Raw genomic sequence first — 14,322 nt, 5'->3', positions numbered from 1 at the left:
GTCAGAAGCTGGTAAGTGTACAGTTTTTATACAAGAGGTTTTAATTTTTGTAAATTTATGAAAACATTATAAAACATATATACAGGAGATATATATATAGCATCCCAGTGATCATATTGACCCAAAGAATAAAGAAGACATTTGCCCTCAAGAAAATGGTGCAAATGCATTTTTAACCAATTTCACTGCATTTGGAATTTTCTTCCCGCTTTCCAGTACACATCATAGAATCTTAAACACCGTCACTATGCAATTTGTTATGTAGAAAACAATCCCTCAGACAGCTATTTACATAGAAAAATTAAAACGTTATAGATTTTTGAAGGTGGGCAGTGAAAAATGGAAACAAAGGGCCAGGTTGTTAAGGGGGTTAAGGTAAAATAATACAGTATTGCTCATTCACCACAGTAGGAAACACAAAGCTGCTGAGAATTGATTTTAGTTCATTCCTTCGTCCTTGAAAGAACCTTAAGGCTGTTGATCAAAATAGAACAGCTTGCTTTTTGTAGATGTACTTAACAAGATTCAAATAGGCTTCTTCACATGGCCCCAGAAGATTGTAGGGCTTAAATTCTACTTGCTTTGTATTTATCACAACTTTTTGCTACTTTAAAAACTCTATGGTTAAGAAAAAAAATTGTAGGTAAAATATAGGTATAAAAGAAATGATTGAGACGAATATGACTTTCCCCACCTCAATATGACAGTTTAAGGGTGTACAACTAGGAGTCTGTTGCATACAATTTTTTTGTAGAACATGTCATGCAAATATCCCCACTGTAGGCTCTGTTCCACTGAATGAATCCATGACAGCAATGATGGGTATGTTTGTAAACAGATAGTGATAAATATTGGCTAAACCATTGTCTTATTGGGGATCTCATTAGATTCTTGTACTTTTGAAAAATAATCCAATCACCAATAGCCATGTCTAAATTCATATACAGTTTCAAAACAGAGAGAAAGTGGAATCATAAATTTATATATAAATATATATAAAAGAAAAAAATAGAATCTTTTCCCACAAACTGCTCATCACCTGCTTATACGCCTTTCCTACAGTTGAATCAGGAAAATGTTACTTCCCATCCCTGTACATTCCCACTTGACTATCATACTAAGGATGCAGTTTTAATATGTTGAGGTAGTATCCAATGTTGTTTTGTACCTCTTGGGGTAGCATATCTGGTTTCCTGTAGTTTACTTTTTTCATTGTAAAAGGTGACCTTCCATCTCATTTAATAACCTAGTTCCCACCTTTGGACCTATCTCAGCTCTTGTGTAACCTTTGAAGAAGGTGGAGCCTTAAATGTAATTTTATTTTTGTGATGTGGTTTGTTGCAGTTTACAAAGGGAGAATTTCATAAATAAGTTGAGCATAAAAGGGCAATAAATCATAAAAAAGAGGGCATCCAGAAAAATGAATCTGACGGGTCACCTGAGGCTTTCAATAATTATGATAGACATGCTTACTCAGAACTTAAGTTCTTTAAGGAAATAAAATCTGCCAAATAACAAAATAAAAGACAGGTGGCCAAAGATAGCATACCAAATACTACAAAATTTCTTAAGTATATCAATGCAAAAAAATGGATCAGAGCAGGTCTGAATAAAGGGGCTTTGGTGACTGGAGATCAAGAGAAAGCAGAGATACTGGATGGGTTTTTAGCTCCGTTTATACAATAGAGAAAAGAACTTCTGACGTGGGTGGTGCCAGTCCAGGTGATCCTGTAATATACTAAAATGGATAAATGTAGACATGATCCAATCTAGGCTTAATAAAATCAATGTGTACAAGGCTCATGGACCATAGGAGTTACACCCCACAGTTCTTAAAGATTCCTTAATGACTGGAACGGTTCAAAGTGACTGGCACAAGGTAAATATTGTTCAAATATTTAAAAAAGGCTCTAGAACTTTGCCAGGCAATTACAAGCCTGTAAGCTTAACTGCAATAGTGAGGAAAATATTGGAGAGGTTACTAAAAGATTACATACAAGAGTATGTGACATCAAATAGTGTAATAAGTGACAGCCAGCATGTGTTTACTAAGGAAATACGTTGTCAGACTAACCTGATCTTCTATAAAGAGGTGGTATGGCAGATTTTCCACCTCGCCAATCGCACATTGTAATGAATGGGTTAAAATAAGCCTCAGGTCTTTTGAAGGCCCGGGGCTGTCATGGCGACTGATCTCCGCTCCCCGATGAATTCACGTGGAGCAGCAATCGTCACCAATATGGCAACGCCTACTTTCTTTGAAGCCGCAGGCAGGCGATTGACAGGAAAACAATATGCAGTAAAGACCCAATGCAATATGTAGCAAAGACTTGACGGCTATGGAGAGGACACCCGCACTTGTAATACGGCGCACATCGGGAAGGGATTAATCACCAGAGGTGGCAGGGCTTTTTTTTTACTATGAGAACTGTCAATCTGTGGAATAGCCTGCCTCAGGCGCTGGTCACAGCAGGGACAGCAGAGAGCTTCAAGAAGGGTCTAGATGCCTTTTTACACCTAAATACCATTGATGGTTATGTTATATAGAATTGTTTCCCCTAAATCCCTTACTCATCCAATCCCTTTCCTTCCTAGGTTGAACTTGATGGACATGGGTCTTTTTTCAACCGTGTAAACTATATAACATTTAATCATAGAGACATCAAAACCACTTTACATGAGACTAGGTCAGATATACTGAAGGTAAAGGTTTAGGTCTGCACTAACAAATTTCTTGAACTGAACATGACCGGTTAAAAAGTGGGCCCTGAAAAAATATGTATTGAATTTCATTTTTTGACCTGCATAAAAAGGTTTTGGTGAATTTTGCTCTTTTTGAGGCTTTTACCTGATAAACTTTACATTTTTGGAAGACTTTAAGTCTTGCATCCTCCTATATGTTTTAGAAGCGATAAAAATTAATTAATTCATACATAATAGTAGCTGTAAGAAGTCTATAGTTCTCACTCAGCATGAAGCGGCAATATTGCTCAACACATTTTTCACTGTAACCGTAGATTATTAGTGCGTATAAGAAGCCTCCGCAGTATAAAGTATTCACATACATTATTGAAACACTACGGGGAACATTTATTACGGTCCTTGCGCCAGTTTTCTGGCAAACTTTGTACAAATTATTTCATGTGCAAACTGCTTGCACATGTATCCAAGAAATGCCCGTGCCACATATGTGTCACAAGGCTGCACTATTCTAAACGTGACATGAATTTCGTCACTGAAATGGGTATTCTGATGCACAGTCAGACCATGCACCACATTTAACATGTAAAGTCTGACAGTGTGTTGTACGTCCATGTTAAAAGTGCACCCTGGTGCACTCTGTTGGGGCAATGCAAAGAGAGCCAGATTCATAAAGAACATGTGCCACAATTCAAGGATCTGGCATCCTCTGTGCATTACGCAACCAAACTGCACATTGTGCAGTTTGCACTGTTTTTAGTAAATGTACCCCAGTATCATTCAATTGGTTTAAGAGTTTTTCTCAGATTCCAAAAAAATATCAAAAATGTGTTTTCATCCAAAAGTTTTTCTGAATGTTGGAAGACCCCTTAAGGCCATATTCGAGTATCTGCAAGTGAAAAGGATTGACCCCCCCCCCCACCCACTCTTCCCCCCAAAAATCTAAGTGTGTAAGGGGACAGCCTTTGAGCCCTTTATATTGGTATTACCATTTCTATTTCCAGTATTTCTCCCGCAATCAGCTGGTTGAATTTATGCAAAGTTATGGAAGGCTGTTCTTCAGTACACCCACCCGCTGACATCACAGGACCAATTTGATTGGTCCTGTGATGTCCATCGCTGAAACTGGCCAGTCAATGCGGACTGGCCTGTTACAGTTATGTAAGTCATGACAGATCCGCCGCTCTCCAACGCCACCATTCTGCATTTGGTGGTGTTAGAGATATACATGTGATCTGTCCTGTAGGTACTGTTGCACAATCACTACTACACCCCTCCATCATCTGTTTTTCCTTGCGTTATTCCCAGCACTGTCCTTTTTCCTTGCGTTATGCTCCCCATTGTCTGTTTCCCCTTCCCCCCAACCGCACTTGTAAGCGCGTTGTGATAGTAGGAGTACTGCACAAGGTGTGTGCAGTAGGTAGCAGTGCACGTGTGTTTGGAGGAGTAGGTGGTGCACACAATTTGAGAACTTGCTACTAAAACTATAAACCTTCTAAAATTCAGCAAAATTATACAACTAATATAAATTTCAATATGTCACAAGAAAACAAACAAACAATCTCAAAATCAATTTGATAAGTTAAAGTGTTAAAAGTTATTACGACACAGATTATTACAAAAAACTGGCTGTGTCCTTAAGGGGACAATGTATATATAAACATTCCTTTACAATAAAACGAACGGGCGAGCAATTCTGCTTGAAATTGGCTACATTGAGTTAGCTGAAACGTTGCATTTTCCACTTGTGAATAAATCATTCAACGATACGGAGTGCTGCTCGCCTGTTCGATTTATTGGATTTTTTGGGGCTTTGAGTCGGATCCCCTTCGACTTGCACTCACTTTGGATCTTAATCCATAACTTTACTGTGCCGCCCTTTACTTCAACAATTGTTAAACATTCCTTTACAATACTTATATGAAATGATGCAAAATACCTCAAAAAGCGCCATGTTTTTTCCTTCATATAAGTTGTCTTTATCCATCTCATTCTGAATAAAGGGACTATTTTCTCTAGGGTTGCCATCTCCTGTAGAATAAACAAACAAATGTTTCAATGGGTGGACCGGTGAAAATGTATTATTTACATAGTTTATCTTTCCTTAAAGGGGTTTTCCCACGGGATAGAGCCTTTAACTGTAAAGCCAGATAAACAAAAGGGATTATCTAACCCATATTTATAAAAAAAACACAGTAAAAGTTTTTGCAAGCCTTAAAGAGAATCACCACCAAAACGAAATATATTTTCATTATAAAGCATTGCCCCTATCCCTTTATTGTCCCTCACCAGTACACATGCAAACAGCTCTGTGTCTCTTCAAATCCCTGCTCTGCCTTCTTGCACTTAGGGACCGTCTGCTAATATTCAGCTACAGACATATAAAGCTCTCTGTACAGATGGGAAATATTAGGGCAGATTTATCAAGCTGTCTGCAAGTCAGAATATTCCTAGTTGCCCATGGCAACCAATCACAGCTCCCCTTTAAAATATTCATGAGTACTGGTAAAATGAAAGCTGAGCTGTGATTGGGTGCCATGGGCAACTAGAAACATTCTGACTTTCAGGCAGCTTGATAAATCTGCCCCATTGTATCAATTTTTTTACACTGTGCCTTGTGTTACATTCATGACATGTGACCAGCGACATCATTGCATATCTCTCAGCCTCCAATAGCAAACTGTACACCATGTATGTAATTACATGAAATCACAGCAGCCTCCATGGAGGATCAGGAGTAGTAGAAGTCCATAGAGGCAGCTGTTACCTTAGGTACTTTAGCCTCTTAATAATAGCAAACTGTACCCCATGCATGTATCTGATCACATGAGATGATGTCACTCTGGTCACATGACATGAACTGTGACCAGTAAGAAAGCATAAGGCATGGGAAGGAGTTGATGGGAGAGGTTGGCCGAGCAGGACACGCCCCCCTCTGATGCCACGTAATAGAAGATAAAAAGGTGAATTATGTGGATGCAAATGAAACAATTTTAAGCTAAAAGAAGGGTATCAGTGAGTGAATAGAGCTCTATAGGAACCTGTCACTGGCTCTATATGTGCAAATGTGTGACAGGATCCCTTTAAGCAATCAGGTCCTAAAGCTGTATGCAAATGACCTGACAGAGATCCAATGAATCATTATTGTATTCAGCTGTCCAGCTTATTCATGAGTGGGAGGCACAGCCCCTCCCCCCCCAGGGCTTGACTGACAGCCTGTATAATGATGTGAGGTATAATGGTGTAATAGCTCCTCCATGTGCTTCCTGGTGCTGGCGCCCCCTGCAGCCTGTTTGTGTATAGGAGAGATGCAACAGCTCCAGGAAGCCATGTTATAGCAGAACATGTCAGATTCATGTGTGGCTGATGTCCGTCTCATACATGTGTATGGGAGAACACAGGATGTGAGCAGTTAAAGCTAAAAGTGAAACCCAGAATAAAACTATTTTATGACCGGTCACAGTCAGTAAGAGACTCCCTTCAGTATGGTAAAACAAACTGTAATATAGGAGAATTTTATAGGAGATAGATAGATGATAGGGAGATTGATGGGCAGCACGGTGGCTCAGTGCTTAGCACTACAGCCTTGCAGTGCTAGTCAACATCTACAAAGAGTTTGCATGTTCTCTTGGTATTTTCCGGTTTCCTCCCACACTCCAAAAACTTACTGGTAGGTTGATTAGATTAGGAGCACCATTGGGGACAGGAACTAATTTGGCAAGCTCTGTGCAGCACTGCGTAACCTGAGTGTGCTATATAAATAAAGGAATTATTAATTATAATTATTATGATAAAAGATAAATATGAAAGATGATAGAGATTTCTAGATGCAGAACTAAGATATATTATATACTCAGTAGATAGATATGAGAGATAAATACAGTAGAAGAGAAATAGAAGATTGATTGATAAATAGAGAAAAAGTGAGATATATAAATGGTCAGATTATAGGAGATGGATAACTAGACTGATAGATATATAGACAGGAGATAGATGATCAGCATATTCACCCAGGAATTCAACCAAGGGGTATTAAGCCTTTCACTGCCAGGCATTTCTGGATATTTTGTCGCATTATTGGCCAGATCAATTTTTAGAATTTTGACGGAATTACAGCAAAAAGAATTAAAGTAAACCGCAGGAAACCACATACCACAGACACTTGCTTCATTTTCAAAATTGAATTAAAGAGTTTATAGACATAGACGCCTTCATGCAATTTTGATTCAAACTGAACATTTAAAAAAAAAAATTAAAATTTTACTTTGATGGCAAAAAATGTGCTCGAAACAGAAAATATCTACCTTCACATCTCCTAAATGTAACAGATGGACATGTGTAGAGTTCACAAATGCCTCATATTGATATGTTCACATGAATAAATCATCATAATATCACTAAAACTAAAATAACTAAATATCTGCTTTTCAGCTAGAAATTTTAAGACAGTCACAACCTGCAAAATATATCAATAAAACAGATTAAAAAGTAAAGGCACCCATAAAACCTATATAATTTTGAAAGCAGACAACCAGGTGATTAACATTTGACCACCCTCATGTAACTTTGTGACAAACACAAATTATTAAACAAAAAGTGTACTGAAAATGCCTTGATAACGTACATTTTTACATAAAACTCACATCGAAGTGGAGGTCTACGCACAAATAGGGATTTAAAAATATTAACACAAAGTGAGCAGATTTATGTATATACCACAATACACAACATCAAGAATTTACACTCCCCAAAATGCTAAAACAAAACCCATGCCATATTTGATTGCTATCCACGAATGTGTTTAAAAATATATCACACACAAAATAAAAAGCTCCTATTCTGTCAGAATCAATTTTTTCCAGAAATCACCATGTAAACAAGAATAGCTTTTTCATTCATACACACTACCCCCTTCATGCAACTTTGCAGCAAACAACAATAAAATGCAAAAATTGCTTGAAACTGCTACATTTCCTCTAAAATATATACAAAAACAGAATCCTTATGTAAAGAAAACATACTTTCCTAAAACAGCAAGATGTGAGGCGATCATACACACCCCACATGTGTATATTCCCCAAAATATGCAGCTAAAGAATGTTAAATCCACAGGGGACACCAAACTATTTTTGCAGAAAATTGCACTAAGCTTCACACAGATCTATCATTGTATGCTCTTTACACAATGGTAACCAAAATAAATAACCATAAACCAAGCTAATAAGATAGCAAAAGGACCTCAGAAGGACAGCTGGCAGGACCTCAGAAGGACAGCTGGCAGGACCTCAGAAGGACAGCTGGCAGGACCTCAGAAGGACAGCTGGCAGGACCTCGGAAGACCACAGGATAACCGGACTGCCACAGAATTACAGGACCGCCAGAGGGACACGGGAACGCCAGAGGGACACGGGAACGCCAGAGGGACACGGGAAAGCCACAGGAACACGGGAAAGCCACAGGGACACGGGAAAGCCACAGGGACACGGGAAAGCCACAGGGACACGGGAAAGCCACAGGGACACGGGAAAGCCACAGGGACACGGGAACGCCACAGGGACACGGGAACGCCACAGGAACACGGGAACTCAGAGGCGTCTGGAAAACGCTCAGGAATCATGGAGGCGTCTGGAAACGCTCAGGAGGCTTTCTCTTCAGTAAAATGACCTGAAGATCCGGCAGGGGATGCTGGGAGTCGCCAGGCTATATGGCTGAGCCGGGAATGCCAGCGCCAACAAGGAGGACGTTGGCCCTTTGAATTCTTAGAGAGTAGGCGCGTGCGCCCTAGCAGCAGAAGCGCGCGGCCTAGTCAGGGGGCAGACATGCGGCCTGGATGGGACGGCGATAGAGCCATCAGGAGCCAGGAGAGGTAAGCGACCGGGGCAAGCAGGAGCATACAACAGAGCACGGGTGCACCCGCGATACGCAACATGGATCGCGGGGGCACCTGTGCCATGACTCCAGACCGGGGCTGGGCAGGTATCGCAGGGTCACCCGTGACAATAGGCATAAATAATGGAGGATGGTGTGAAATAAAAACTTTATTCCAGAACATGTGTGTGTTTTTGGTGTTACATATAACTTTATGGACACGTTCTGGTTCCGGTGTTAATATGTAGCGACATTAGGCGAAGAGACTCAAATGTTCACCATATCAGTCAATTTTCGAAAAAAAAAATCAGAAAATAAAAAGGCAATAAGAGAGATACTGTGCTCTTAGATAGTTCTGGATAGGAGAGGGTTAAAAACATAAATATTATTTGATATTATCCCTTCTCAAAATATAGTAACATATAAAGTGAATATTTCCATTATCTGTGAGGTGCAGCAGCTCCTGTGTCCAGCAAATGCTCCCTGTAGCATTGTGGCTAAGAATCTGGAGGAGGTATATCTCAGGCTGTATGACACATAAAACAACTATTCTTTTTTCCTATGAAAGAGGAGAGTCTGTGTTTCTAAGTGTCAGAAAAACAGACATATTAACTGTTAAAATGCTGTCTGGAGTGATTTTTATATAAAAAAAATTGCACCTGAAAGTCTCACTTTAAACCTGAACATCTCTGGATCCATGGCACTTAGAAACACAATTTTAGATTCATTTGAAAGAAGAAATTCCTCTCAAATGCCCACTTTGCCTACCCATAGCGCTGGCCCTGAACAGGGGTGACATCAATTTCTCTCTCCATGTACCCAGCCTCATTTACATAATAAAGAAAAGAGGATTTTAGAATGATTAATGTATGAATTGACTAGATAAAGGCTGTGATGGAATCCTTGTGAGCTGCTCCAACAGGTAGTGGTGACAGGACTAGTGACAGAGACCTGATGACAGGTGTCCTATAAAGCAAATCTACCGTGAAAATGAAACATGATAAATCAAGGACGCTTATTTATAGATCCAGGCACAGTGACTGTGGCAATCTTCTTATATTTGTTATCCATGGCCTCCTTCCTTCTAAGATAAACTTTTAAAATTATGCTAATATGCTTAAAAGGCAGTGGCTGAACAACCGCCGTAGCAGCAGCAACGGGGTCCGCACAGAGGGAGGGCCCGCTAAGGACACTGTATGTTTACCTCTAGAGGCAGAGAGAGTGGGCAGCAGTAGGGAAGAGGCTGAGAGATCTGCAGATAGGAAGTGTGAATAAGTGGCTGTCTGTGTGCAAACACAGTAATAGGATGTAGCAGAACTCCTGCATGCAGCCAGCCACTTACCTACAAGTACCATATGCTGCATGCTCTGTCTCAGCAAATTCCTTTTTCCTCTGGAAAACTTTCAAAGCAAACCCCGCCCCCTCACAGGCAGCTTCCTGCAGAGCGAGGTGTAGGGCTGTAGTAAGAGGCTCCCCAAACCCCCACTGTGTAGAGCTGTGACATATGCTGGAGTCGGAGGAGGGAGAGATCAAGCAGCAGGATGAGAAGTAAAATATACAAGAAAGACCCGCTGACTTCTGACCCCTTAGGTTTGGCTTTGTAATGTGCCTCCAGCTACCGTACTTTTCCCAACTGTGCCCTGCTCCGCTTCCCATATCACTTATTTGCAACACTTCTCTCCTGCTGATAAGAGAAAGATTGGTCTTTGAGAGTGCGGACATACGTTCTGATTGCAATGCAAGTAAGCACCACATGTTTTGCATTTCGTACATGCAAAACACATGGTACTAGATACCGATTGCATGCGTTTCCTCTTAAATGCAGATACAATTGACACAAGCCCCTCCCTGTTCCGTTTGCAACCCTTTCAAAACGCACTGCAAGCGGAGTGTGTGTACGCACCTAAAGTCGAAGAGGGGTTATTATATTCTTTGGGCACAGTAAGGGATGGGGGGCCCTACCAGGATTTTTGTATGGGGCCCAATCAATTCTAGTTACACCCCTGCTCAAGGACTCTGGAAGACAGATGTTACGTGATTCCCTTCATGCTGCAATGTCACAGGCTGTTACAGTGTCTCCCCCTCTGCTCCCTTTCTCCTGCATGCTGTAATCACGCAGTAGCAGAGGAAGTTCCAGCACAGAGTGAGGGGGGAATTATCCTTGCACAGTGTATCAGTCTGTGAAGCCGGCTTTAAGTGGTCCCTTATCATCCACGTCCTTAGATTGGCTGCAGCAGTCACATGTCAGCATGCCAGGCCTTTGTTTGATCCTTTGTCATATAGCAAAATGTTTGTAATAAAATATGGCATTGGATAAACATTCATTTAGGTTACTAGGCCAGAGGCATCTAGAGAATCCAATCCTTTGTTGTTTTGCCTAATAAACTTAGAAATTAACAGTAATATTCTTCTCATACAAATAAAGTTTAATACCTTCTTTATGGCTAGGAGCGTATTTTCATGGCTTAAATTGATTTTCTGTAAGATAGCACCACTCTGGCCATGAAAGAAACAATCGGAAAGGTTTGTTAATCTGTTTCACTATACATGTGTTCCTATTAAATTTGGGAAGAGAGGGGGCAATGAAACAGTCGACCACACCCATAATGCACTGAAATGCTGTTTTGAATATAAAAAAAATGTTCTAAAAAAAATACTTGCTTAAAACTTGTCCACTTTACCTCATGCTTTTTTTAAATGTGTGTGTACGTGTGTGTGTGTGTGTGGGGGGGGGGGGGGGCAAGATATTAGGTAATTTACCAATATACATTTATTAATAGTTCTGCTCCACTTTCTTGATATAAGTGAAACCTCCAGTCTTTTACCTTATCGGCCAGACATGAACAATCGCCAGTTAGAGATCACACGACCCCATCTGCAGCTATTTTTTAGACCGGAATGTCTGGCTTATGAGGTAAAAGACGGGAGGCTTCACTTCACACACATATCTAGAAAGCAGAGCACAACTAATAATAGATTTGAATATATTTGTAAATTACCTTATATCCTGCCCCCCACAATTACATCCACATTACAATAAATATGAGGCAAATTGGTCATCCCCTTCAAGTTGCCATGTATATATACACACATATTATATATATACACAAAAGCCAACAAATATTTGTGACTATTTAATTTCTTTGGGAAAGCCACCTCGATTGAAATTTGTAAAAGTAATTTGATCTTTGAGTGAGGCTAAAAGAATCAGTATCAAGAACAGAATACAACTACTAGTGATAACTAATGCTAAAGGCAGAGGCAGAATTATAAAAAGCCTAAATAAGACCTAATAATAAGTTTCCTATACTTTAAAGTACTATTTTACGTAATTTTATAACTGGATATTTGATCTTTATGGATTCACTTCATTAACATTATAGCCCAAAAAACCCCGATAGAAAGCCCTAAAAAGTTTACTTTACAGAAAAATTGTGTAAAAATATATAAATATAGACACACGCAATAGGTAAATATAGGTAGATAAGGGTTTTTCTTTGGTACTTACATTACAAACCAGTCTCTTAAATCTAGGACTTCTCTGCAGTTTGATAAAATTGTTATATTTTTTTCTTTAAAGTACATTATGAGGACAAATCCATTTTCTTCTTACTTCCTTTTACAAATAAACTACAATGCAGGTCATATACTGTGTCTTATGAGGCCATGCTTTATAAACTATATTTAATGTATATATTAAAATGTGTTATAATCCCAGCAACACTTCTAAAACATTCCTTAAGGAGCCCAACTAAACATGCATTATTAAAATGGTTTCTGATATAATGTACGGTGTGCTATCAATCGCCCCCTCCACTCAGTAACAAAAACAGAGACACAGAAGGACTAAAAAGCCATATGTCTAATCCCTTTACGTAACAGATGATACCAGCCCTGCACTCATGCAACCATCTAGTCAAATCACTGAAATTAAATTGCTTAAGTCGGTTTAAAAAAAAAAAAAAAAAACACACACATTCATAAATAAAAATTCTATTTTGGTTATATCCTCTGCAAACACTCATAATATAAAACCATCAGGACTTGATAAACATAAAACTAAAACATACAGTAAAAATACATTTTAGAAGAAAACCATTGTGAGAACTTACCGACACTCGGACCACCATCTCTGTAATCCAAAATATTCATAGTAGGGGTTTATGCAATATGGATTTTGCCAGGTAATAAATGGACAAGAACGCAAGCTGCTTTTTCCCCACTCAGTTCCACTAATGCCTGTTTCTCAGTAGCAACCAAACTACTCTAAGGCAAGTCATCAGGCTTCCCAGGGTTTACACTGCACCTCTGACACAAAGCCGAGCAGCACAGCAACAGCAATACACTGTGACAGCTTTAAGCCGATAGATCTTTACCACTGATAAACAGTGAATGGTCTGAAGGGGAGCAACCAACTGTTAGAAGCAAGTGCTATAATTAGAATATCCTTAAAACATCTTCTTTTATTTACTAATATTCTATCATTTGAAAATTAATCCCTCAAAAGCCTCAATTAACTAGCTAATTATGCTGACTTAAAGGGTTTCAAATGGTCTCTTTGGGGTTGTTAAATGTTAACATTTTAAGAATTTCTGCAAATGAACAATTCCCAAAGTACTGTACATACCAATAGGTTTGTCTCTACAAGTGCATGGATTTCTACAAGCTGTATGTAGATCAATAGAACAGTCACTTAAATGTCTGCCTCCAAACAACCATATGTGTGTGCTCTAAATAAAACAGAAACAGGGGCCTTCTGATGGGGGCCCATTACCAGCTGGTACTATATTTATGATAACTGCACTTTTCCTATTTAAATGGTGATTAAAACATCAAAATACTGGATGGTTTGGTTTCATTCACTTTTCAAATCCCATTTTGTTAGGAAGGATTTACTTGTTTATTAACTCATGTCACCAGTATACTTAATCCTCTGTAAATGACTTTGGTATTTTCTCTCTTTTACATTTCCCTGACCCATTTTATAATTCCAACACGATAAAAAGACCTCAAAGCAAAACAGAAGGATAATATCCTATAAGGAAAAGAAAGTTTTATTTTTTGCTGCACAGGTATAAAATGAGAAGCAAATGACCAAAACTTATTCCAGAGGACTCAATGCTAATTTTCTTTTCCATAATATCTCCGTTCCTCTTTATGGTGATCCCGGCGCTGTCCTTCGCTAGTCTTAACACGCTGGCAACACCTAGATGTCTGGCGCTCCGGGCTGCTAATCATGCACGCCCTGCCACCTCCCTTTCCCATGATGGAAGCATGGGAGAGGGATGTGACGTCACACGAGAGTCTCCTAGCTCCTGGGCTGCTAATTATAACTTTCTTTTCTAGGTGATCCCAACATGGCAAGCATAGCAACGGACAACAGGCTCAACATCAAAAGGAGCGCAGGTGAGTATTTTTCTAGGGGATTTTAGTTTTTTTCAAATGGCGATTTCCTTTAAACTAAAATAACTCTATGAAGCTGATGGAAAATCAAGACATTTAAGTCAAGTATCTTGCAACATGAAATGGGAAATAGAAAATTCATAAAGCAAATCACTGGGTTTAAAAGGAATTACAAATTTCATCCCTTTAAAAATTGTCAATGAAGTAATAAATAAATACATAAGTAACAATGTAAAACAGTAGGGAGATTTATCATGATCATCACAAAAACAGAGTTAGAGTGCATTCACACACCCGTCTGTGGGGATGTATACGCGGCCGAAAAAGGAAATGGATAATAAATATAAATAT

The 14,322-nt window shown here is 39.3% G+C and overlaps 1 protein-coding gene across 4 annotated transcripts in view; it reads right to left on the bottom strand.

Annotated features, from left to right (window-relative positions):
• The window catches only part of SLC12A7 (solute carrier family 12 member 7), a 237,382-nt gene that overhangs the window by 137,411 nt on the left and 85,649 nt on the right, over nt 1–14,322 (bottom strand). For 3 of the 4 annotated variants that reach the window (XM_072153070.1, XM_072153072.1, XM_072153071.1), the window contains one exon: nt 4,640–4,731. In XM_072153070.1, coding sequence (XP_072009171.1) covers nt 4,640–4,731 — 92 coding nt within the window. Of the gene's footprint in view, nt 1–4,639; nt 4,732–12,680; nt 12,854–14,322 lie in introns of those variants that run through there. The other variant, XM_072153074.1, reaches the window with a different exon arrangement.

Source organism: Engystomops pustulosus, chromosome 5, assembly GCF_040894005.1.
Source record: "Engystomops pustulosus chromosome 5, aEngPut4.maternal, whole genome shotgun sequence".
In the NCBI taxonomy this organism is placed as follows: Eukaryota; Metazoa; Chordata; class Amphibia; order Anura; family Leptodactylidae; genus Engystomops; species Engystomops pustulosus.
This window is presented reverse-complemented; position numbering and strand designations above follow the sequence as displayed.